Source organism: Gavialis gangeticus, unplaced genomic scaffold (genome assembly GCF_001723915.1).
Source record: "Gavialis gangeticus isolate Ggan-Ray unplaced genomic scaffold, GavGan_comp1, whole genome shotgun sequence".
Classification (NCBI taxonomy): domain Eukaryota; kingdom Metazoa; phylum Chordata; order Crocodylia; family Gavialidae; genus Gavialis; species Gavialis gangeticus.
The window spans coordinates 217,326,339-217,353,629 of NW_017729032.1; the positions used below are offsets into that span (position 1 = coordinate 217,326,339).

The 27,291-nt window shown below is 41.2% G+C and overlaps 1 protein-coding gene across 2 annotated transcripts; it reads right to left on the bottom strand.

The window, feature by feature from the left end:
- Window positions 1-417: 417 nt before the first annotated feature.
- Window positions 418-25,640, bottom strand: IFNAR1 (interferon alpha and beta receptor subunit 1). Of its 2 annotated transcripts, none has more exons than XM_019525025.1 (11): window positions 25,544-25,640; window positions 20,561-20,684; window positions 17,476-17,669; window positions 15,214-15,368; window positions 13,901-14,045; window positions 12,753-12,870; window positions 11,673-11,869; window positions 8,976-9,127; window positions 7,441-7,588; window positions 6,656-6,810; window positions 418-914 (listed from the first exon to the last, which is right to left on the bottom strand). In XM_019525025.1, the coding sequence occupies exons 1-11, from the start codon at window positions 25,623-25,625 to the stop codon at window positions 696-698; spliced, it is 1,689 nt and encodes a 562-aa protein (XP_019380570.1). In that variant the 5' UTR covers window positions 25,626-25,640; the 3' UTR covers window positions 418-695. The 2 variants fall into 2 exon arrangements, 1 of the variants encoding a protein (XP_019380570.1); XR_002098984.1 differs by having other exon boundaries at window positions 824-914; window positions 6,656-6,805.
- Window positions 25,641-27,291: the final 1,651 nt, after the last annotated feature.

A 27,291-nucleotide genomic window follows, 5' to 3' on the forward strand; every position in this document is an offset into this window, starting at 1 on the left:
TTCTGCCTCTGGAAAACAACAGAAGATGAAATGCTTAATGGAGTTCTTCACACTACAGTAAACATACCAACACCTACCACAAGCAACAGACAAGCCAAGATTATCTTTCCTTGAATATATTAGTGCATGGGTCAGCAACATTTTTGGGCAGAGTGCCTAAAACACATGCAACCTTGACTTGCATGTTGGCATGCCAGGGGTGGATGGCAGAAGTGCCGCAAGGGGCCTGATCCTTGTTGTGGCAGTGCTGCCTTGGTCCCTTCCCCACTGTCTGCCCTCAGGAATGCATGCCAAGCAAAATGCCTTCATGTGCCATGCTCTGGCACCTGTGCCGGGAGGTTGTCTACCCCTGTATTAGTGCACCTTGAATAATGTTGGCAAGATCTCTATGGTGTCCTGATCAGCCTGTGTGTGTTCAGATGAACAAATATTTTTATTGTAAACAGATGAGAACAAAGTACCAAATCAACATGGTACAAGGTACCCAAAACCAAACAGTTCCTTAGGCTATTTCTAGCAGAGGAACAGTGTTATAATACTGGTTCTCCATAATTTTTCTTCCTTTTCAGTAGAAAAATACAAAACAAAAAAACTTAACAACAGCCCAAAGTCAGCCTTTCTTCACTAAGTAAAGTCTTTGTTCTACACCAAAAGTGCTAGTTATGTTCCTAGTCATGTTTGAGATGCTTTCTTAGTTATATTATTTCCTGTTCCAGGGTTTCTTCTGACACTTTACTTCCTGAGGTATCATCATCATTAGAGTAATTTCCTGAATCTCGACTGCTTTGTTTAGAGTTACTGTAGTTTTTAAAGTTTGCTTCTTCTTGAATGGTATTCTCAATTATACAACACTTTTCTGCTGGTTCCTCTGAAGTCGATATATATAGATTACTGAAGAGTTGTCCGCCAAAGGGCTACAGGTGAGGGAAAAAAGGGAAGGAAAGCAAAGATTATTCATCTTAAAACTAGCAAACAAAAAAACTCTTAAATGATGCTAGCTAATAAAGCTGCTTACAATCACATTTTCATTGTATTCTACACATCATAATCACATTCTCCACCTAAAATACTACCTTCTCAAAAGTATAAGTTATAAAGTATACATTAGCTATAAACACTGGTGTGCAACCATGGGAAAGAACTATACTTTTTATATACAGACATATACACACATGCATACGTGTGTGTGTGTGTGTGTATACTATATATAAATAATATGTATTTACACAGAATATAGATATGAGTCTTAACTTGTTTCCCTAATCACTTACTGTGTTAGTATTTAGGAACTTACAACATCCCAAGCACTGTACAAAGACACCTAACCTACTGAACAGACAGCTGATACATCATCACAGGAGCACACAAAGGCGTGGAGGAAGATTTCAATTCAGAATATTTTCAAAGAGCAGGAAAGTGGTGGTAAAAATATCAAAGCCTACTTTTTATCGACAGGCACCATTTATACTCTTTGTACGGAGGTGATAAAAGTGCTGAAGAATTATACAAAAAAGAAACCACACAGAGAAGCGCTGAGTGTACTGGGATAAGGAGTAAAAGTATTTGAGTGGTAGTATAGGGAGCTCTCCAGGCTTAAGTAGCTCCAGTACTTAACTGAATTCTGGATACATTTAACATCCAATCTTTTGCAGGGATCATTTATTTAAGAACCCCCCAGAAAATATCATTTGGAAAAAAAAAGATGAAAGATTACATGAAATGTGTTGCTAGCCTTCTACTGAACCCAAAAAACCTGAAATTTTGCCTTATAACTTAGATTATTGATGACACTTTGATGTTAACTGTGGTATTCTTTTTAAAATTATGACTCGACTAAAACTATTTTTTTATGTAAAATTCTGATCAATTTACATGCTGCCTACAGCATAATGTTTTCAGAGAACATTGTGAATATTGATTCAAGTTCCTCTTAAGCTGGTATCCTGCTTTTTACTCAGTGTGGCTCAGGATCTGATAGAACAGGGTCATAGCCATATCACCAGCTATGACATCCACTGTAGTTGTTCAGCTTCTTTATTATTAGTGCCAGTCTCAGACTGTCCTTGTACACTACAGCCTGAAGGCTGGATCTAGTTACAATACTGGGTGCTCTAGCAGAATTCTAGCAGCAGGAGGCTTTACCCACACCACTGCTGCACAGCACATAAAAGTAGCAGCAAAAGCTAAACTGGAAGCACCAGTCTGCCTCAGACCCAAGCTGTATTATTTCAACCTGTGGTTGGTTAACCATTGCTGATCGTTACACTGGAGTTCTGGGAACCAGATAATATAAGCCCTTCGGTGAAGAAGAAAAGAGAACAAGCAGCAGAAATAGGTATAATTTAAACTCAAGTATTGTTGCTCAAACAAAATAAATTTCAAGTAGTATTTACCGCAAAAATCATTATCTGAATATGTACAGACTGCAGATAATTTACAAGACCCTACTTTATAATGGTGAGAGCAACTCAGAGACTAAGATGGAATTTATCTTAATCCCTTATATCCCTATCCATTAGGCATTTACAGTCTTAAGCCTGACCTGCCCTGGTTTCAGTTACCGCAGTTTCAATAACTGCAGGTTTTTTGTTCAAGTGGGCGAAAGTGGAAAATGGTACCTTTAGTGAAAGGTGAAGAGACAGAGCTAATCTTACACTACTTTTGGAGGTAATATTTAAAGTTGCTGGACTGGGGGTGAACATAAAATGAGGCTTATCTTAATGGAACAGCTGTTGCTAAGTAGGGGAAAACAAACTGCTTCAAGAAGTTAATTTTTACCTTTAAAAAAAAAAAAAAAGGAACCAGAAGTTGAAGAAAACACTAGTTGAGCTAATGAACTGACCTATATTGAATAAAGAGCTGAATATAGAAAATAGAGATATCTACCACAGCTATTAAACTAAGCCACTTCTCTGTCTTCTATCAAAAAATATATACATCCTGAAAGCTATGGAGGAAGATGCAGGTTAGTCTAAAAGAACTTTCTTGATTCTTATTTACTCCATTAAAACTTGTTTTCCAAAAGGTTCAATTAATTAATGTCTTACAGAAATAGTTTAAGGAAAACATGAAGATCTGTTTTACTATATTTATTCAAATCTAAGATGACCCTAAATTTAAGATGACCCACCCAATAATTAATTCTATAATTTTCACATTTACTATATATAACAAATTTATAAAGGTATAGAATCTAATTATTGGAGGTTTATCTTGAATTTGTCCCCCTCCCGCTGCTACGTCAGAGAAAATAGTGGCTCGGGGGGAAGTTGGTGTCAGGTGGCCCCCTTGTCCTCTTCCTCCTCCACTGCTTCCCCTCATAGTCTTCCTGCCCTCCTGCCACCAGCATCCCCCACTCCAGCTTTCCACAGTCTCTGCCCCTTCCCTCCCTGCAGTCTCTGCCTCTTCCTCCCCACCTTACTTTCCGACATTGCTTGAGCTCTCTTTCCTCCCTGAGCACAGCACATGGAAGTGAGCTGTGTGTGACAGCAGGGGGGGGGAGGAGGGGCAGAAGCTGCAAATGAGGGGCAAGGGCTGCTTTGTGTCTAACCCAGACTCAGGGCCAGAGTCAAAGCCACAGCAGCCTCTTACCCCCACTTTTGCTTTGTACAGGAAAACAGTTAATTTGAAATGCAAGAGACCAAAAAAATACCCACTTCAATTTGCATATATGCAAATTACTATAGGTACACTTAAATTTAGCTCATCAGAATTGACACACTTTGCCTTCTTGCAAGTTTCAGCATAAACTTACTCCATAAACACACTTTTGAGAAGCACTTTTGTATGGACTTATACACAGTACAAACTATGCATGATATTAATCCAAAGCCAAAAGGCTCATGATTTACCATAGAGCTCATAGGGCTGGGATCCAGCAGAGTTCAGCACTGCTCAGTATGTGTGTGTACTTCAGATACCCCCCACAAAGGATCTACATGGTAATTAGTCTCCCACTTGCAACTGGAACTGGGTGTTCTTTTCACATGTCTTAGAACCCTCCAAAATGTGTATGGAGATGATGTGCGGGGTTGCCTGGTCAGGCGCCACCCTATGGAGGGGGGGCAACACTGGTCACATGCAACGGGCTGAGAGAGGGGCAATGGAGCCTTGCATTTACATAGACATTTGATAATGTTTGCCAGACATTTAAGGCTGGTGAAGAAACAGGAATCATTGGAAACAGGAAAGAAAAGGTGCTGCTCGGCTGTGGGAGTGAAGAGGAACACAAAATGTATTCAATGCATTGGCTGACTATGACTTCAAAAAAAGCTGGCAGAGGAGGACTGAATCCAACAGGCACTATATCTTATTCAGGTGGCCTGTATTAATCTAGCCTTGGTAGGTTCCCATCAGTATGTTTGCCCAATATAGACCATGAGTTTTACATGCATGTTCAGAGTGGGCTGCATTCAATCAATTTCATAGCTAGTTTCCATGACTGGGTACATGCTGTTTCTGGCAGAAGTTCAATGACAGACAATGTATTTAATAAGGTTTTCCTGTACGCAAATAAGAAACAAGAGGCCTCCCCCACCCCCCGGTGCCACGCTGATCAAGGGAGCGGGCAGGGTGGGACCTCATCTTGTATCTGAGTAAATACAGCAATTATTTCACTTTATTTGAAAGGAAAATTTGACAGTAGCTTTTTCCCCATCATATACTTGGATTTTAAAAAGGCCTTCAATATATCGTCCCATGACGCTTTTAAAAAACCTGGGGGATTGTTGGCTGGCAGAGTCCATGGTCAGGTGGGTTAGGAACTGGCTAAGAGGTCAGACTCGGAGTGTTAGTGGATGGGCCTGTATGGTCTTGGCAGGTGGCAGCCAGGGGTATTCCGCATGGTTCGGTTCTTGGACCTGTGCTGTTCAACACCTTTATCAATAATTTAAATGAGGATGTGGAGGGCATGCTGGCCAAGTTTGCAGATGATACTAAGTTCTGGGGAAAAGTGGTCACACTAGGTGATAGGATGCTGATCCAAGCAGACCTGGATAAGCTGGAAAGGTGGGCAGAGTGGAACCAGATGCAGTTCAATAAGGATAAACGCAGAGTGCTTCATCTGGGGAGAAGTAACCAGTGACATGAGTACAGGTTAGGAGATGGTCTGGCCAGCACAATGGCTGAAAGGACCTCAGGGTTATGGTTGACCACAGGACGAACACGAACCACCAGTGATACGCTGCAGTCAATAGAGCTAATGGCATAGTGAGACGCGTTAGCCGATGTGTCGTGAGCAGGGCTAAGGAAGTGATACTTCCTCTCTACTCGGCGCTGGTGAGATCCCAGCTGGAGTACTGTGCCCAGTTCTGGATGCCTCACTTCAAAAGAAACGTGGAGAATCTTGAAAGGGTCCAGAGAAAGGCCACAAGAATGATCGAGGGCCTGGAGGATAAACATTATGAGGAAAGACTAAGGGATCTGGGACTGTTCAGCCTGGGGAAGAGAAGACTGAGGGGGAACTTGGTGGCTGTCTATAAGTATGTAAGGGGTGAATATCGGGAATTGGGAGAAAAACTGTTCACTAGGGCACTCCAGGGGAGGACAAAGAGCAATGGCCATAAGCTGTTAACAGGACAGTTTCAGGCAAGGAAGAACTTCTTTATGGTAAGGGTGACCAGAATCTGGAACAGACTTCCCAAGAGGTGGTACAGTCCCCAACCTTGGAAGTTTCTAAGAGGAGACTAGGCAGACACCTTGCTGGGATCATTTGATCTCAGCAGTATTCCTGCCCGAAGCAGACAGGTTGGACTCAATGATCTTTCAAGGTCCCTTAAAACCCTTAATTTCTATGATTCATCTTCAAATGAGTTTGACAAGGAGGAAAGTAAACGTTTGTAACAGTTTTCACATTTCTCACCCATTTCCTACATACCAATTAGACTATCTGCTTATCAGATTTTATAAAAAATGGTAAGTATCAAAAGATGCTAGCCCAATATATAATAAAAGGCTTTGTCTGTCTGTCCATAACACTTCTGGGCAATTGCGCGTGTGCCGTCAAGAGGGTGGGCAGCGACTAGCTGTGTGGCCCATGGTGAGCGGGCCCAAGTTTGAGCCACTGCTGGGGGAAGTTTGCGGCGATGGCAAATACGCCCTGGCTGCCCAAGCAGTGCAGCTTTCCCACGCCTCCCTGCCTGTGGGTGAAGGGGGGTGGGGGTGAGGAATCACAGTGGTGGCAGCTCCCCTACAACACCTGGCCCTGATGCCCTCCAGAACAGCAGGCAGGGAGGGAGGGAGGCGGACATGGGCCAGGTGCACACGGAGAGGTGGGGGTAGAGTGGGGCTGGACCGGGAGTGGCAGGGTAAAGTGGGGCTGGACCCAGATTGGCCGGAGGAGGGGTGGAGTGGGGATGGACCAGGAGCGGCTGGGGAGGGGGGTGGAGGAGGACCGGGTCCAGAGTGGTAGAGAGTGCAGAGTGGGGTTGGAGCTGGACCCAGAGCAGCTGGGGGGTGGAGATGGGCCGGACTTCGAGCAGCAGGGGGGCAGGAGGACAACGGCGATGCATGGGGCTCTGTCCCCTCCTGCCCCCCTGTCATTCTTTATGGGCAATCTGCTAGTCCTTCATAAGGATGGATAAGATATACATATAGAAATGGTTACATCTTTTATCTTTGAACAATTACATTTTTGAAAGATAAAAAATGAGCTTACCTCTATGTTAGAAGGAGGCTTGCATGATGGAAAGAATACATATTTGATCTTTTTATATGAAAGATATATACCCAAGATGATGGCCACTGCTAAAACAAGGACAACTACCACAGCAGTTAAAAAGGTTGTCAAAACAACTAGAGGTGACATGTGATCTAAAAATAGATGAAAGATCATTGGTTTAGATTAATGTTGTTTGATAGACTACACTTTCTAGATTTAAAAGACCATACATACTCTTTAAAAATAAACCCTAGGACATGCTTGAACGATTCTCAAAATGTTTTTTTTATTTAAAAACCCCCCAAAATAAACCAAAAGATCTAAACACTGTAAAATGTACAACCGAGTGGAAGATGCAGTCATGCTCCTTCCCTTTTGTTCTCTTTCTGGCTTCATGAGTCTTATGTTTTGTACTGGGACACAACTTAAACAGGAAGTGTAAGGATGCTCCCACCCTGTGCATTATCTTCCTATGTAGCTATCTTGAAAATGTGGAAATACATGTCATGTATTTCATGCTCAAATTTAATCTCGACTTACATTTAGTATATTCTATCTGCGTAATAGCCCATGTAACAAACGTTCATTAAAAATTTTGCTCATTTTTAAAAATATCACTATAAATTGCCAAGTTTAGGAACCAGTTCAAATTTATAGCATATGGAGCATGTCTTTACAGTGGCAACATTGTACTTCAGAGTAAGTCACAAAAAATGCTGAAGAGTTATAACTGCTGCATGCAACAGGGATAGTATATACCAAACATTATAAACTTTTCATACCACTAAGTGTTTCAGTGCATATCACATTGCTGAATTGACCACTCTTATTATATGCTTGTGCAAATGCTTGTATTTTCAAGCAGTATGTTCTTGAGGGCATCAAGTTTGAGATTGTGTGGAATGACTGTTGCGCCATGTCATTTGATACCTGCAAAAAGAAAAGATGCTGGTTATTATAAGAGTGATTCAAATGGATTAAAATTTTGGGCACTGCTAAATTATACATTTGTTTATGGAAATTTAGTTTGACAGCATTTTGCACATTTTCAAGTAAAAACTTTGCAAAACTACTTCAGCAAGTGCTAGGCAGCAAGGACAAACAATTTTTACCATTTTGAAAAGGTGCTGGCAATATTCCTTTTCTGTGCTGCACATGTAACTAGTTTTTTTTGCACATTTCACATATTTAGTTATTGTATAAAGACAGCCACATCACCTAGATATTGTATTTTTGTAAAAAAAGAGAATTTCTAACTACTAAAGTCAAATCAAAATGACAACTAAAATGTGCAAGACACTTCATATAAGGTCACAGATGTCAAACTCATTTAGTTTTGCTGGCTAGATGAGCAGCACAGAACTTAGTTTATGGGCTAGACAGATCTATGAACCAGCTTTACATTCCAGATCTAGCACATGTCCTGGAGAAGCCAGATTGGGCACCAAGTACAGCATGGCTGCCACATGACCTGGCCTGGCAGGATGTTATGGGGCTGGTCTGGGGTTGCTACAGCCACTCCAGGATGCGAACTGGAGCAGGTGCCACATGTGGGCCCATATGGCAACTCTGAGACCCATAGGTAGCACCAGAGGCTGGATGATAGGGCCCCACAGGCTGCATCTGGCCAACAGGTGTTATCTTTGACACCACTGATATAGGCCAAAATCATCCATCTAGTCTACAGTTTTGCATGGGACTCCAGTTTTAATCCTAGTCATATCCTGCCCTGCAGAAACGTGTGTTTTCTTGCATTTTGTCTTGCTTAACAATTAAAAAAAAAAAAAGTTACACTTCATCCTCTACAGAGACACACCAGCTAAACAACTCCAAATTCCTACAAACCATTTTTGTCCTATCTGGCCTGCAACACATTTTATTCCTCCTGCTAGCTTGCTATCAGGTCTCGGCAGTAACCAATACTGGTGCTGCTGGGCCAGGGCTAGCAGAAGCCAGAGGCCCAGGCTGGCACATGGTGCTGAAGCGGGCAGGGGGTGGGGAGAAGTGGTGGCAGTGAAAAGCAGTGAGTGCGGGGCCCTGTGGTGCCAGAGCCGGTAGGAGCATGGGGCGTGGGCTAGCACGTGGGGCTGGAGTGGCCAGCAGGACGGCAGAGGGGTGGGGAGAGGCAGCAGTGATGGTGAGAAGCTACAGCAAGAAGCGGCAGTACCCAAATATTTCTATTTACATTAATGCCTATGGGGAAACGGGTTTTGCTTAGTGTGGTTCTGCCTAATGTTTGTTTTCCCAGAACCAATTAAGAGCGTTAAGCGGGGGTTGCCCGTACTTTTAAAAAGGATTTTGAAAAAGGTTTTCCCACCTCAGGTTTTGACGAATTTTCCCAGTACTGAATTCTGTAAGACAATTCATAACATTCACTCATGGACTTATTTTCCTCTCCTGGACAAGTGATCTGGATACGGAGTAATTTGGGACCGGAGTTCACTTTTACGCTGGGAGGGCCAATTTCATCTTAAAGCATTGTAGAGAAGAGTTTAAAACAAAACAGTTAGACAAAGGCTATGTGACCCTGTAACAGCAAAAATTTTATTTGAAATAGCCAAAATCTGACTTTTACTTTTACAAAATGGGAACATGGAAAAGCAGTAAAATTATAAATATTTTAAAGTAATGATTCATTTTTTTTTATTGGTTAGTAACACTAAGTAATATATTAAAGTTATGATATAGTTCTAGTTATAAAATAGAGCTACTACATTTAAAAAATGTATGTTTGGTCAATCTAGTTGAATATGAAAAACTAACATGAAAACAAGAAAAAGAACATCTTCATTTTTACTAGCTAGATACATGTTGCTAAGAGAGTCACCTAAGGGTGCTGTCAGATATATAGCCTTGTAAGTCTGTAAGCCTGGTCTATTCTTATGGGGGAAGGGGACCCCAAATAATACTGTTGCTTCTGGGATGCAATTTCATTTTTCAGGAACCGCTACAACAGCAAAAGAGCATGCTGTCTGCCTTACTTTCTCTAACTAGAGTCAATTCTTAGTAGAACTGCTTCATAGGAACAAACGATTGCTAAGAACCTACCAAAATTGTTATTTCACATTTTTTGCAGAAACCACAATTTTGGGCAGACTCTGCAAAAAAGCACAGGGTCCACACTTTAGGTGTGCTCCCTGAAAAACAACAAAACAAAAAACAACAACAACCACCTCACCAAAAAATAAAAGGCTAGCTCCCAGCAGGTTCCTGTGGCCAACTGTGCAGCCCACTGGGAGGGGAGGAAAGGGGGTTGACAGCACAGCAAGATGGCTGCCCTCGCCCTGCTGACTGGCTACGAGGGCTGTCCATTATACGGGCCCACCCCTCACCACCAAATGAGCAGTGAGGGGCAGGGCTGCATGCCAGACCATCTTTGCAGCCAATCAGCAGTGAGGGATAGGGGTCATATGATGAACAGCCCTTGCAGCCAATCAGCAGTAAGAGGTGGGGCCACTGGGGCTAATTAGAGACATGGGAGACCCACTGCACCCTGCCTGTAAAAATGGCTGCCTGGCCTGTAGTTTGGCTGCAAAATTGGCTGGTAGCTGCCTTGACTTTGGTAGACCACCTAACAATTGGCCTTTGGGCTGAAAGAAGGGATTAACTACATCTGTGACCATCTGTGTTCAAGGACCGGCATATCTGGGTCAAAAACCCAAACAAACCACAAAACACCCATCCATGTAATAGATTTCTTCACTAATAGGAAGCCAACCTGAAATCCACCAATATCTGCTATTAGTTCAGCAGATGTACAACAACAAAGGCTACAATGGTATTTATACTTCTAAATGGTCAGAAGCATTATCAATTTTTTGCTTCCATCCATAACAACCAGCCTAGACAACTGCTTGTATATTCTAGCAAAGCAATGCCCAATTTCCAAAAGAAATTATTTATTAGATTTTTTTCCCCCTGAGAAGTATCAACCCTTTCAGATTGTGTGTCGAAGGTCAACCAGACCTTCAATGCATATGCCTAGAGGAGCCTGGAGGAGTGGAGGCTGTCCAGACCTTCCATCCCCCCTTTAAGCCACTGAGACACAATTCAAAGGCCAGACTGAGTCTAGTCCAGACATTTGGTGCTGTATACAGCTCTAGCTGTATAAGCTTCCGGGAAACAAACCTGGGTCCCCTGTGTAGCAGACAATAATTCTACTACCACTGAACTACAGTGGATTCCATTTATTAGATTTACATACTGACAAAGAAGAGTCTGAAATGTGGTATAAGTATTGATTCAGTAAAGTACACCATTCTTAATGGTTTTTCAACTTCTACAGCTTGGCAACTCTTATCTTTTATAACACCACACATTTACTATGACAGTAAAATAAAATGTAATGATGAAAAAAAAGACTATAGAATCTGTATTTCATGAGGCTGACACCACTTTCTTGAAGAATAAGGAGAAGCAAGAGTTTGTTCTAATCTGTAATAAGCTTTCAGTTCCTCACATGAACCTTGTCTTAGAGTTACAGCCCACTAATTGAGAAATAGTGCTTTAGTGCAGGGGTTATCGACCAGAAGTATGTGTACCCTCAGGGGTACTTGAGAAAGCCCTAGTGGGGTACATGCAGGTGAGCAGGGGCGGAGCACCGCCACGCACCAACGCCACCCTCCCAGCTGGACGTGAGGGGTCGGGGAAGCTTGCATGCGGCAGCTGCCGCTGCTCCACATCCAGCCACATGCCACTCTCCCACCTGCTCTGTGTCTGGCTGCCAGGAGTACACTGATCCAAAAAGGTTGAAAACCCCTGCTTCAGTGTATAAACTAGGTTGTATGTGTGCATGAGAGAGTAAGAAGTCTGTTCTCCCCTAATTACAGCATTCCACAATTGACTGATTTTCCAATTTTCCTGTTTCCCAGTCACATCAGAACAAAGCCCCCCGTCCAACAAAATATCGGAATAGAGACACGATATGAAAAGATTGAAACAGATAGGTGAAAAGTGAATACAAATATAAAGTAAAAACAAGTGAAAGAATATTGATAAAAATACATCTACTTACTTACTACACAAGGATCCACTTTTATTTCTTTTGAGGAACATGATCTATTATATCCATTCGTAGCATTTACACGGATGTAGTAATTTCCACTAGCGCCGATGTCAGAGAAGTCACATTGTGTATGAGAGATGTTTTCACATCCAGGTACAATGTACCACTTATTTGAGTAATCTTCATTAAATTGCTTATAAAAACCACTAGAAGAGACATTCTACATGAGTATGAAGCTCTTATGTTAAATCAAGATGACAACAGCTTCCATTTACAGTTGAAACACTAAAGCCTACATCTATTCCCCATTTTGCTTTATATTTTTATTATTTCTCAGGCAAAAAATGTACATTTGTTACATTTATTCAAAATACTTCTTGGAAGTCCAAATAAGGATTTTCTTCAGTTCTCAGCAGTTTTTTTTGTTTGTTTATTGATATGCTCAAACAACTCCAGGAAAATGCCATCTTTCTATGGTATGGTCATTCTTCTTAATAAAAGATGAGGGATATGCATAGTGTAACCTTTCACTGAAAATCTAAATACCAATTAAGAAATTAAAATATTTGAGACTGACAGCAACTTGTGTGCTCATACTGCATGTATAAATGGTTAGGCATCTAAGCCTGTGTCTTAATATCAAATTGCTGAAAAGCTTAGAACATGTATAATGTAGAAATATTAATATCTGAAGCCCCTGACATTTGCCTTTACTTTCAAGTTTATATTCTCAACATCAACTCAGCTGGTTTCCTTATATTTCATAATTTTTCTTAATGTAGGTATACCATAATATATTAACATTTTTAGTCATATTTGGAAACTTATTCCTTAGCAGTGCATAGAGAAACTAAGTGCTTTGAATTCCTAAGAATCAAGACATTTTTGTAATTCTTTTAACAACCAAACAGGCAACTAAATGTAGGGTTATTTGCCTCAATAAGGACCTATAGGCACTTTTCAGAGTTTCTGCAAATGCTGAGCTTCCAACATCTAATCCAGGACAATTTAAATTGTAACGTACAAGACTTGTATGTGCAGCACAGATTTGGATAAGATTAATTAAATTTAAGAGTAATTAAAACTTACCTGAGATATTGTACGTTGAAGCTCACACTGGTATTGTAGTGATTATCCCAACTGAGAAGAAATTTCATGTTCAAAGCATGAACTGTGACATTTGTTGGACAAGGAAGCCCATTCGATGCTTAAATCCAAAAGGAAGAAAATACCCACCAACAGTCATCAACAAGTATGTACAGTATTTTTTTTTCATATTAAGGAATAGGTACAGTAAATTTAAAATAGCTGTTTGAGGAGAACATTAATATCTTCTTAAGTTGGTGTTTTAGGAGTAAATGCACATTACTTTAAACTTGGGGTAAGTAACTCTCTCACTATAGGTTTTACAGAAAAACATTAGTAACTCCTGAGATGCTTCTTGGCACTTTTTGATTTTTTATTCCATTTCTCACACAGTTTCATAAGTACTCTAAGGGGTTTCTGATAGCTGCTCTGAAGTATCAGATTGCTATTAGGGTATTACCAAGACACTTAGTGCTGCTAGATCTTGAACCAGAAGTAATGTGAAAACATTAGCATGTTACTGCGTCACAGATCATACTGACATGCAAACAGCACTGCACAAATATGGCTATACTATTTCCAATTCAGAAGCTACCAGACTGAATAGGCACTGCATGTCTCAGAACAGCACTGCCTTACATCCAGAAGGACAGCCACAGTGACAAGACACAGGACTTGTACTACTTATCTTATCCAGTACTACAATTTCTATATATCCATGTACCTAGGAATAAAGTCCAAAGTCTTTCCAACATCTATTGAAAAGATACCGGAACATAAGATGAGACCGCAAAAAAATGTGCTATGTAATTCACATACTTCAAGCAAACACCCTCAAGACCACACTGAGCAGCTTATGATGATTAAAAAAAGGCATGGTTAGGCTTCGCACAAAACCAAACTATTTCTAACTTGGTTCAAGCCCATACAGATTCTTGATTTTACCAGAAGGATATATTTTCCCTTAATTCCCACCATACACATTCTTTCAGGAACAGAACATGAAATTTCACCCTGAATCCAATTTTCATTGAAACTTGTGGGAAACTTGATTATTTTGTACAGTTCAAGTACTTTGGAGTAATGTATTTACAAACCTGTTTGCTAATTCTAAGGTTAATTACTTAAATTTAAAGGATTTAGCTCCTTACCTTTAGTTGTGTTTATGCATTGTTCTGGGCTGAAATAACCTCTTTTTGCTTCAGAGATGAGGCGTGCTTGAACTTTCAGACAGTAAGTAGTCTCTGGTTCAAGATCATCAATTATATCTCTAGGATAAATAGCTCTATTTTTTGGCTGTAAGAGACAATTACAAAACATCACATTAAAGGAACTGTTCCTTCCTAAATCAATTCAATCTTTAACAAGAAGTGTGACCATTCTAAAGAATCACCTAGCACAGGGGTTGTCAGCCAGGGGTACACGTACCCCTGAGGGTACTTGGGAAGGCCACAGGGGATACATGGCAGCAGCGCAGAGAAGCAGGGGGCAGGGCCGCCAGCACTTTGCGCTGCTTGTGCTGCCACATGTCGTGTGCTACTGGCGCTTTTATTTTCCACTGCTGTGTGCCGCCAGGGGTACACAGACAAAAAACATTGAAAACCCTTGACCCAGCACATCAGACACGTTCAGGTACATTCAGGGAGCACTGCATTATAATGTATGATTGACATTCTTAGCATAATTTTGAACATTAATTTGTTGAGACTGATTTTGCTCTAGTTTAAGCCACAATATACCCAAGTCTTTATGTATACTCAAGCTCATTAATATCTCCTGAAATCTATAAAAGTTGATTTAAAATAGCCAAATTAAATAAATGTAATCCAAGTTTTTTCACACTTTTATTTTTTAATATAAATTCAGAATGTGCTTGGTAGGGTCTTAGAATTTTTTTCCTTTAAAAATGGCTTACAAAACCAGATTTCTCACCATGTGTATCCCCACTTGTTTGGCATTTATACTAACACTACTGTATGAAGTGGAAGACAGGTATTTTCTACACTGGATGTTTAGGAAACACAAACAATCTAGTGAATGCCAGTAAACCAGCCTACAATTTCCATTCTAAATGCCTCGCAAGGAGTTGTGATGCTTTGTAGAATGCCAGAGATTGAGAAATAAGAAGAAGATCCCTGAGCTACTTTTACATGACTGGAAATATTCATACGTTGTCAATGCTAATCTTGTCAGGAATAAACCTTTTATTTTTCTTTTGCATTAGCAGGGACTGTAGCATTTATATTTACTATCAATATATTTGACATATATTAAAAATCTTAGGAGTACAATATCTTATGTGATCATTTCAAATAATGTTTGTTAAATTCATGTAGCAAGATGCAGGTAAGAAATTCAGATAATTCAGAAATAAAAATTTAAAAAACCCAATATTTAGTTTTAGGGAGTCACTGCCTTAAGTAAAATTCCAAGAATAGTTATTTTAAGACTGAAAGTCAAACACCTCTGCATTTGATGACTTTTTCCAGATAACGGCATTATAGCTAAAACTGTGCTGTGTCCACATTTTTTCCTTCGAATTTGCCTCTGGAGGGGAAATGTTGACTTTCACTATTCCATTTACAGATTCCAGTTGCACTTCTGGAGGACCAATTTCAGCTGTAGAATAAAAACAAACAAACAAACCCATGAGTATAATAATTTTGAAGAGACAAAACAATATACTTTAACAAATAAACTACAAAGAAGATACCTAAAGTATGCAAGTCAAAATTCTTCTTAGGTGAAAATTAAATAAGCAAACTCCAAGTTTTATTCAAGACTGAAAAAAGCTGGCATAACATCCTTTAGAAGCAGGACAGAATTTTACTGATTCTAAGACTTTGAAAAGTTATGTAATTTATGCAATGTGCTTCCAGAAATACAGAATACAGACAGCAGCTCAGTCCAAAAGAGCTAATTCAATATTAAGGGAAGGGTCTAATGGTATGTAGGTTCCAGTTCATGATTAAAGTCAAAAGAACTTGAATCGCCTATAGATAGAAATCACAGAGAAGGGCTGGAAGGGACCTCGAGAAGTGAAGTGATCTAGTCCAACCCCCTGCACGAGGTAGAATCATCCCTATCCAAACCACCCTATACAATGCATGCTCTAAACTCTTTGTAAGGCTACTGTTAACCCTGACCATGTATTTTGCTTCACTGGCAGGAACATGGTGACACATGCAAGATATGCCACTCAGGCTCTGTCTAGACATTATTTTTTTAGTGCTACAAGATTTATCCCTAGATCTGTAGCACTGCAAAAAAGAGAGATGGACAGCTATGTGTTAAAAGCAACCCCCTGGCTGGAGAATGACAAAGCATGCTATTCAGGCAGGGGGCGACAGGGGAACTGCTCCTTGGCTCCATCTACCCCCAGGACTTTAAAGGGTACATTGGCACTCCAAGACCAGCGCTGTTTGTAAGACACCTGGGGGTGACAAGGGCACACAGTGGTTGGTTGGAAGGCTTTGCCTCCACTCGGTCTCTGCTGCTGCTGCAACAGCCCTGTTCCTGTTGCTACCAAGCTGCAGAAACCCCACTAGTCAGCCTCTGTTGCTGCCACAGCTGTCCTGTCCCTATTGGCATCTAGCAGCAATGAAGAAAAGGCTGCATGCCAACTTCCCTGGATGGCAATGGTTGTCAGGGAGCCAGCTGCGTCCCCCACTCCCTCTGGCCCCCAACCACTCCAGTGTTTTCAAATGTGAGAAATGCAAATGCAGTGGACTGGATGCAAGGTGGAGAAAGCCACCACAGCACTCCATGATATGAACAATGAGCCATATCTCACTCCAAAGTGAGAAAAACCAGTTAGGACACACTATTTTTGAGTGCTAGGCAATCACACGTTTTCTATTGCAATTACCTATAACTGGTTATATAATAGCTACATTAAGGCTGTACTAATCTGATCTTTGTCTATTCAAATTTATAAGAGTCAGTTAAGTTTCTCAAAATGAAATCTTTATTAGCAGTTAGATTAAATGTAAATAGTTTATTATTTGATACTATAAATCTACATTATATATATCACGCTAATGCAATAAGGTTGGAAAAATCATGATAACAGGTGAGATTTTCAAAAGCACAAGTGACATTTAGATTGCATATTCCATTTGTGCCTTCAAAAGTCTCTTATTTTGTATTCAAACCCAATCCAATAGATATTGTATCAAAGTTCTTTTCCCCCCAACCAGAGATTTAAAATACTTTGGGAACAGGGGAAGTCAGATAGGAAAAGCTCAATGCCACTGAAAGCAGAGGAAGAGATATTAGCAAGAATTAAGCCCAGCCTAAATAATTTTCATAGTGAGTTAGCATTTCCCATTGGAATAGTTTAAGCAGAATAACTCCGTTATGTGTTATGTACTCACAACAGTATAAGTGTGATTTACACCACTATAAGTTCTTCCACTTTCCATACAATTCTATACTGGGATAAGCCATTTATGCTGTGATAACTGTGCCACTGAGAGGAAGGTAGTATTGGACTGTTTTATCTGCTGCACAAGGTCTCAGAAAAGTTACTGTTCAACTATTTACTAAATCATTTCATAAGCCTAAATAAATGGCACAAAAATAGTTTAATAAAAGGCAATTAGCAACTGATTTATGCAAGACCACACACTATGGAATATAAATGTATACTATATATTTTATGTTGTACTGTTATGTAAGTTGAAATACAGTTGCAAAAAAGTAACACAGTACAAGTAATCCATACCTATTATATTTGGAACAAATATGAAAGGTTCCGACCATGGAGATTTTTCTTCTCCTGTTTCAGCTCTTACACGCACAGAATAGTTGCACAAATAATCCGTCACTGCTGAGGAAATGTCACATTTGGTGACAGTGACATTTTCACACCCAGGTAACTCTGTCCAATTTGTTCCATCTTCCTCATAATCCTCCAACCTTTTGCAAAGGCAGAGTACAGTTAGATTTCTTCTGGTGACAAAACCAACATGCCAAAGTTCATTTAGTTTATCAAACACCTTCTATCAACTATTCTAGATTACAAGAGATATTCTATTTAAACTAAATTAAATCAAATTATATTAAATAAGGACATGCAAATAGAATTCAGCAAATTCTGGATGGAATTTCCTTGCTAGTCTACTCCTAGCAGCATGAAAAAATATAAGGAACATTTCAGGATCTGGGAGGAAAGCCAGAATGTGCAATAATAAAAGGAGGAAAACTAATCATAGAATCACAAAGTTAGGGTTGGAAAGGACCTCAGGACTATCCCCAACTAGAACATCCCAGCCAAAACTTTGTCTAGCTGGGTTTTGAAAACCTCCAAGGATGGAGCTTCTACCACCTCTCTAGGTAACCACTGCTCCTTGTTCTGTCATCTGCCACTACTGAGAACAGTCTAGCTCCATCCTCTTTCAAACGCCACTTCGGGTAGTTGAAAGCTGCTATTAAATCCCCCTCAGTCTTTTTCTTCTCTAGACTAAATAAGTCCAGGTCCCTCAGTCTTTCCTCATAAGTCATGTGCCCCAGCCCCCAAACCATTGTCACTGCTCTCCCCTGGGCTCTCTTTGATTTGTCCACATCCTTTCTGTAGTGGGGGACCCAAAACTGAACATAATACACCAGATGGAGCCTCACCAGTGCTGAAGAGAGGAATAATGACTTCCCTTGACCTGACAACACTCCTACTAATGCAGCCCAGTATGCCATTAGCCTTCTGGCAACAAGGGCACACTGCTGGCTCATATTCAGCTTATTGTCCACTGCAACCCCCAGGTCCTTTTCTGCAGAGCTGCTGCCCAGCCACTCAGCCCCCAGCCTGTACTGGTGCATGGGACTGTAATGAGAACAATAGCAGCAGATCAGGGAAGCGTATAAATGAAGAAACAAAAAAGGTGAGGAAGAAAAAAAAATGTAAGGAAAGAGAGAAAAGGAAGAAACAGCACAAGGTATCAGAAATAAAAGAGGGGGAAGAGATAAAACAATATGCTACAACACAGAAAAAGAACTGAGCTGTTTTATCCTACTAGAAATAGCCCTTCTCAACCTAACAACTACAGCTGACTGCATGAAGTGGCACCATATGAAAGAAACAAATATCCTGATCAAATGGAGAGTAGGGAACCCTTCACATATACATACATAATCTTAGTTTAGACAATTACAGTAAACGGTCTGTTATCTGGCATTCCTTGGGAATGAGGGATACCGGTTAATCAAATATGCTGCATCCAGTGCACCAGGGCTTTCACTCCTTGGCATCAGTGTGCTGGGGGACAGGGAGGGGCGCTCTGAGCAGGCTGCTTTGCCCTGGGCTGTGGAAGAAGTGAAGACGAACTCGGCTTGCAGCAGCCAAACCGGAAGTGGGACTTCAGGTTTCATTTTTGCTATGTCCCTCGGAAGGAAGATTTGTATTGACAGATGCTGGTTAGTGGAGCTTTCTGGTTGGTAAAAAGTGTCAGATAACACGGCTTTTGCTATACGTTGCATCTCGAGAGACCTAAATTCAGCATGGGATTATGGGAATTCTGTGCTTTCTTCTCTTGCTGCATTCAGAAGTTTCTCAGTGCTGTTTTGTTACAAGACAGAAGTATAGCTATCCTATGCAAAGGCTTATAATTTAAATCAGTTTCAGAGTGACTAGCTCAACTGACATCAACTAGGTTTTGATACTTCCCATAAAGTAGTTATCCTATATAAACCAAATCCAATCATCAGAAAAAAACCTGCAGTTCTTCTTTTGAGTTATCTGAATCTGCCCCTTACCCATTTGGGAAAGAATATATTTTGATATTTTTTATAATTAAACCCACACAAACACATGGTTTGATCAGGCATCCTTTGAGAAAATTAAATGTTTGCTCCTTTATACTTTACCAAAAGGGACCCTGTCAACATGTAAGAACTCCATTATGACAGAAATCTAAACAAAGATCATTACTGCCTTATTTATTTACTACATTTATTCTGGCACAACATTAATACACTTTGGACACAAAGCAATGATGCTATCAATATGTCTAATCTATACATACCTTATGTCCACTTGCCCAAAATATTCTACATGTTGTTTCTAGAAGTGGATGCTAAGTAAATCTTGTTGTCAGTAACATACAAAATTGGTTCTCATCTATAGCTAAACAAACTCCAAGTTCTATTCACCCATATTAAAAAATATGCAGGCCATTCATTCAATTTCAAAAAGAGTCAGTAAGGCTTCCTGGTGGCTTCATAATTTGTGGTATGATTATATAAAATCCACCACATCACAAAAATCTGAGTTTGGTCCTGTCTACTCCACAAATAAAACCACACCAAAATTATCCACTTACATCACCAGAACTATGGTGTAACTAGTAGCACAAATTTACTGTACTTGTTAAGTAATCTACATTTTTAGTAGGTTAAAGGGACAATCATTGTCACTTCCCTGAAGAACATATAGATTCCTAGAACTGGCTGTTCACTTTTTGGATGCATCTCAAAGCACAATGCTAGAAAGCCCAAAATTCCCAAAGTGACTCGAATAATAGAAGGTTACTACCACAATAACAATTAACTTTTTTAAAAATTCAAACTATTCCAGGTACATTAGCTTTTATTTTCATTTGGAAAATATGTTCAAACTACACAAAGCAATAAAATGACAGATACGTACTGTTTGTAAAGCACCACACTTTCTCAGATTACCAATGTGTTCCTGTTCTTGTTTCAACAAGTTGTTTTTTTAAATTGCACTAAGACAATACAAAAATAAAACTCCCCCACCATCTTTACAGAAACAGATATCAAACAATTTTAGGTCCACAGTAAAGTAGTGAACTTACCACTGATAATGAGCTGAGAATGTCACACTGAAGTTGTTCCAACTATCCCAGTCCCATTTTAGCGTGATGTTTGTGTTTATAATGTGGACTTGAACATTCTGAGGGATCATTACATTCATCTGGCCTACAATTAAAAAAAAAATTGGGAGGGTGGGAAGAAGATAAGGCAGTGGCTTTCAATCTGTTCTGGACTCAGGGCACCCTTCACTGGACTCAAGGCAGCCTCCATAACTTCTGTCAAGACAGTGGTACCCAATTTCAAAAACAAATTTATATATTACAGTGCTTACCTCCTTGCAGAGGAGCCAGGCAGTCTGGGTGGGGGATCAGCCAGGCAGAGACAAGTCTGACCCTGTTTCTATCTCTTCATACCTTGCTGCACCCTTCAAAGGAATGGTGGTACCCCTAGTAAACTTTCTCCCTGTCATCCACTCCATGGGGCCGCAATACAGTCTAAGTCTAGGATACACTGTGTATGTCTTCTCCAGAAGGGCTCAGAATCATAGATAAGTTGGCGTGGAAGGTACCTCTGGAGGTTATATAGTTCAACCCCCTGCTCAATGCAGGACCATCCCCAACTAGATCATTCCAGGCAAGAATTTGTCTACCTGGGTCTTAAAAACCTCCATGGATGGAGATTTCACAACCTGTTCCAGTACTTTACTGCCCTCCTCTTGAGAAAGCTTTTCCTAATATGCAACCTACTCTTCCCTTGCTGCAACTTCAGACCATTATAGTTCCTTGTTCTATCGTCTGCCAGCACTGAGAACTGCCCAGCTCCATCTTCTTTCAAACCCCACTTCAGGTAACTGAAGGCTGCTATTAAATCCCCTTTCAGTCTTCTGCAGACTAAATAAGCCCAGTTCCCCCAGCCTCTCCTCAGAAGTCATGTGCTCCAGCCCCCTAACCATTTCTGTTACCCCTCTGCTGGACTCTCTCCAATTTGTCCACATCCTTTCTGCAGGGCGGGGCCCAAAATTCCAGTTGTGGCCTCACCAGTGTCGAACAGAAGGGAATAAACCCTTCCCTCAATCTGCTGGTAATGCTTCTATGAATGCAGCCCCAGTATGTCAGCTTTCTTCGTAACAGGGGAACACTGCGGGCTCATATTCAGCTTACTGTCCACTGCAACCCTCAGGTCCTTTTCTGCACAGCTATGGCTTAGCCAGGCAGTCCCAGTCTGTCAGTGCATGGGACTGTTCCATCCTAAGTGCAGTATTTTCACTTGTTCTTACTGAACCTCATGAGATTCCTTTTGTTCCAATCCTCCAATTTGTCTAGGTCTCTCTGAATCCTAGCTCTACCCATCCAGCTTTTCTAAATAGGCCTAGCCTGTTCATCCACCACTGTTATTTGCTCACCTCCTCCCCAAACTGAGCTGCCAGGTACAGTAGTCTGGCAGCTGACTTTGCCTGTGAAGACTGAGGTGAAAAAAGGCATTGAGTACTTCAGCCTTTTCCTCATCATCTGTCACTACGTTGCCTTTGCTATGCAGTAGTACCCCAAGTGTTTCCTGGACTAGTGCTCTGCATCTAATTTCAGGAGATTAAGAGTAAGGAAGTAGACTGTGGTTTAAAACAAATACTTGCTAATTTGGAACAAAAAAAAAGTGATGGCAGGCAAGAGGGTCTGCAGCCAGAAGTGCAGGGGGGGAAAAAAGGAGACAAAAAGGAACTTCAATAACTTTCTTAAACGCTATCATTCTCCAGAAACAATAACTGTCCAAGTCTGGATAGTCCGTTAGAAAATAGACAGAAAGACTGCTTTCTAGCTGTACTTTGTAGAACACAGCACAAGTAAGTATATTGCCCCTACACTACTAAACACAGGAAGTAAGCCTTTTCCAGTAAAGCTGTCTTCATTTCAAAAGTGACAGATTAAAAAATTGTACTATAAAGACAAGCTCTGAATTGAAGTGAGACTTCACCTTTAAAGTGGTTCTAATTTCAAAATTGAGGGGATAAAACGGCTCCCTTTTGCTCACCAAATGTCTTATTTGTTTATGCGGAATCCTATGATGTGTTCAATTTCATGAAAGAATAATTTCCTACTTTTTACTAATGTCTGCTAGGCAAAACTAAAATTGCTCTGAAATAATAAAAAATATTTTCTGACTATTGCACTTAGATTGTTAAACATATTCCATTTACATGGCAATCTCTGCAACACCTTATCTTTAAGTTATTCAACCCCAACTGAAAAATTACTGTAGTAGAGACACAACTTCATTATTTCACCAGGCTGTTGCATAGATGCAACGGAAAGAGGCATATGGTGCCAAAGTTTAACTAGTAAAGCATCTGTAAACTACGCAAATCTGAGCTGGAAAGTCGCTGAAACAGTAAAAATTAGGAATTTCTCTATACAAAGTCATTCTTAAAAGTAAAACTACATTTGTTATTAGTAAAAACTTAACTTTAATAAACAAAAGCAAACCACAGATATCCAGATTGTACCCTTTTAACCTGGAAGCCTATTTATATGCTCCTTATTATTTCCCACTTCACAACTGTATTTTTCCTAGAAAAGTTTTACGTTAGCAAACACATTTGTCCACTGTAATAGGACACATCCATCATAAATTGATAGCTTTCCAGTAAATTATGAGAACATAGTTACAACATCATGGAAAACAGCTTCAGACAATCACAAGCAGTTTTTTTCCACTAAAAAAAATATTTGGTGCTTATTTTTTGTGTCAGCCCCAATTTTAAGAAATTACTTTATCTAATCGGGTGATGAATAGAGTATCTTTGTCAAAAGACAGGATAGAGAGGGTAGGTAAGCCACACAAGTTGAGCAAAATTCCTTAGTTAACAGAATGTGTTCTACTAGAACTTTAAATTCTGCTGTTAGATCACCAGAAAAGAAATAATAGGAAGCAGCTTGTTAGATAAAATGTCTGCGAACATGACAGATACAGTTCAGCTACAGGCCAACTTACAAGGACAAGTAATGGTGAAGAAAAAGAGAATACTCTCAGAGTAAGTAAAAATTTTCAGGGCTGGACAACAGAAACATGAGACCTGCTGAGGATTTGGTTGGAACTCCTCCAAATTTGGACTTTTTTAAAAATCAGTGCTCATTTTCTATTACTGGGAAGGTTTTTCTTATTTTAAAGAATTCTCTGTCTTCTCATGATAAAATGAAGGATGAACTAAACCTAAAACTTAAAGCATTTTTTTTAAATAACCCATATGATTTTAATGGAACACTGTCATCTTGCATTTTTAAATTATTACTTTAAAGAGCACTTCATCAACAACTGATTTTTTTTTTTTTTAGAAAGCTCATGTCACAGTTTATTTTTTAAGTGTTAAAAAGAGAGAAGAAAAAAGGATTAATTTGGCTAAGGGAACAATCAAGGACTCGATCATTCAAACACTTAGATTTAGCTTTAAGCACATAAATTACTTCACATTACTTACATCGAAACATTTAAAGCAAGAGCATCAAACTCATTTAGCTCCAGGGGCAAGATCTGGACCCTGAGGTTTCTTGCAGGTCAGAAGCCTGACTTCCAGCAGTAAGCAGGTAGCAGCTTAACCCTCTGGGCACTGGCCCCACTTAGGGAGCAGCTCTGGTAATCATGGGCATTAACCCTTCCATAACTTGCCTCACTGCTCAATTTCTGGCAGGTTGGATCTGGCTTGCAGGCCTTATGTTTGGTGAGGAAAAAAATTAAATAGAAATAGGAAGAATAATTTTCAATTTTGATATGGTACTACACCACAGGAAGCTTTTATTTTTCTTTTAAAATCAGGCTTTAAAGATGTAACGTTACAGCAACTGCTGTCTGACCTCTTACACCGATTGCTGGTCCCAAGCATGCTACAGGATGTGGTAACCAGAGAGTTTTAGTTCTATTGCCTCACAACAGATAAGTCTTTGGTTACTAGATCAATACATTAATGTTAAATGCAAGTATGTTAAGATAAACTTAAACTTTTTTCTTAATTACATTTTATATTACATTAAAATAATTGTATTTAACTAGTTAAAAAACTATTCTCATGCATTTTTTAAATATTTTAACTGAATTCCAAGTTTCCACCTGAAGCAGAGCTTGACACAAGTCATACAAAACTAATTTCTCATGTACTAAAAGAGGTATAGATCACCATTTTAATGAAATAAAAAAAATGTAATAAGGAAGAACCTAACTGAACATATGCCACAGGACATAAATGTTTACATAAATGTGAAGAGATCAGATGGTATCCGGATTGTGCGCCAAGGAGTTTCAAAATGAGTATAAAGACTATATTTATAAACATGTTCGAATGTTTACCAACTAATGTTTAACATCAGTGACTTAAATCATATCACCCTGTTCAATAGAAAGCCTCACACGACATTGCTGTGAGGATCAGCTGCTAAAGAAAACAGGAAGGTAAGTAGTAGATGTAAAGAGATCAAGGCAGACTTCCAGTGGGAAGATAAGGGTTAAAAGAAGAGGCAAGTGAAGAGGAGTTTCTCCCTGGGCTCACACCGCCTTCATCAAATTGCCTTGCCTCGCACCGTAGCCAAGAGTGGCCGCAGAAAGGGAGCGAGACCCGGGACGACCAGCAGGTCTCAAGCCGCCCAGACCCTCACTTCGGGGAGTGGTGCTGCCCACCCCCCCCGACACGCCGTCCAACCCAGATCCACTGGCTCCACAGCCGTCCCATGTTTTCCGGAGCCACACGTCCTCCAGCCCTGAGCTTTATGGGCTCTCATGAGAGCTGTCTAGTTCTGATCCGGTGGCAGCCACTTTGCAGGGGCAGCCGCTCTCCGTTTATGGTGCGAGATGCGCCATAGAGATGCACCGTGTAGCGGGGAACAGGCAGGTGGGGGGTGGAAATCAGCCGGGAGCCTGCACTCACCCACTGCACGCCCAAAGGACCTGGTGGCCCCCCCCCAGGCAATACAAGCCCAGCCCCCCTCCGCCCTCAGGCCACGGCTGCAGCGCCCACGCGTGCCCTCAGCCGCGGCCCCGCTCACCTGCGCAGCGGCCGAAGCCCAGTGCCGCCAGGAGGCTCAGCACCAGCACGCACTTGCCGCGCAGAAATCCAGCAGCCACCATCCCGCCGGATAACCAGCCCCCGCCGGCCTCACGCTCTGCGCATGCGCGGCCCGACCCAGCCCCACCCAACCGCCGCTTCGGGGAAGCGATCAGCGGCGCAAGAGGCGGAGCCTAACTAGGGGCTAGCTCTGCGCATGCCCAGCCCCGCCCAACCTCCGCTGCTTCAAGGAAAGCGGTCAGTACTTACACTCATCACTCATCGCGCTCGCTATGTAGCGGGTGGGGACTAACTGGGGGAATACCTCTGTTCATGCGCGGCTTGGCCCTGCTTAACCGTCGCTGCTTCGGGGAAGGGACCGTTAGTAATTCCCCGCTACCGTACTCGCGACGCAGGGGGTGGGGCTGTGCGGCTCTGTGAGGGGAGGCTGCGCAGAGCGCGAGCCCGGGGGGAGGGTGGGTGCCAGGCATAGCCTGCGGTAGTGGGGCGCAGGAGCCTCCCTGCGCGGTTTTCCGGGAGAGGCCGGGGATCCTGGATTTCTGTCCTCTAAAAAGATCCCGAATTTTGGGTTTAAAAAAAAAAGTAACCCCGAATCCGCATTTTCCTGTGATTTAAATTAAACACCACAATACACAGATATATAGTGGTGTTTCATTTTAATCATGGAAAAAATGTGGATTTGGGGTACTTTTTTAAACCCAAAATGGGGGATTTTTTTTTTTAAATGAGAGAACCAGGATGCCTGGGTTACCCTGGAGGCTCTGGGCATTGGAGCCCCTAGCAACCCCATGCCCTTTCTGAGCCTCTTTCTAGGCCTGTGTACATCCTTCATGACTGTTAGTGCTGGGGAGGGGAGAGTTGGGCTTCAACTTGAAAGTTTTTGGGGGGGGTGGTTAAAGGACTTTTTTAGGTCAAATCAGCCAAATCAATTCCAAATCTGTGAGTCATTCAAGACCCATATGTGGCCCTGCCTGGCCTGGGGCTTCAGATACTTCCAAATCATTTGGCGGGCATCCTATGTGCAGGTCCAAATGGGGAGACTTGGGGTTTGGATGCCCCCCAAGTTTTGCTTCTCTTTAACCACATGGCCACGGGAGCAAGCAAGTGAGAAGTCTCCCAATTCCATAGAGTCAGGGTATAGCCAAGATCTATCCACTGGAAGTGAAAGGGAGGCTAACTATAATTACCTCAGTCAGAGTACTGCCTGCTGCCAAGAAGGTGGTTTTCCCCTGCATCTAGGAAAACCACCTTAGTGGTCATGGTATTCAACTTGCTAGTAGCACATGGTACAAAACATCAAGGGATGCTGCCTACCCTGAGCAGGCTAGCATGACTGGGAGGCATTCCTCTTTGCTTGGCATGGGGTTTCCAGCCAGAGATTTCAAAAGCAGCTGGCTGAATCATGGTCCTCAGCTGGAAGCTGCTGCTGAATTCTTTTGAAAAACACCCTTCTCCATGAGTGAGCCTGGCAGGCTAATTTACAAAGGTCTTAGAATAATAGAATCCCAGAAAATGAGGGTTGGAAGGGACCTCAGGAGGTTACATTTAGTCCAATCCCCTGCTCAAAGCAGGACCATCCCCAACAAATCATCCGAGCTAAAGCTTTGTCCAGCCAGGTTTTGAAAACCTCCAAGGATGGAGCTTCCACCACCTCTCTGAGTAACCTGTTCCAGTCTTAAAGATCTATGTGGTATAGAGGTGCTCACATGGAAGAGGGCACACCTTCAA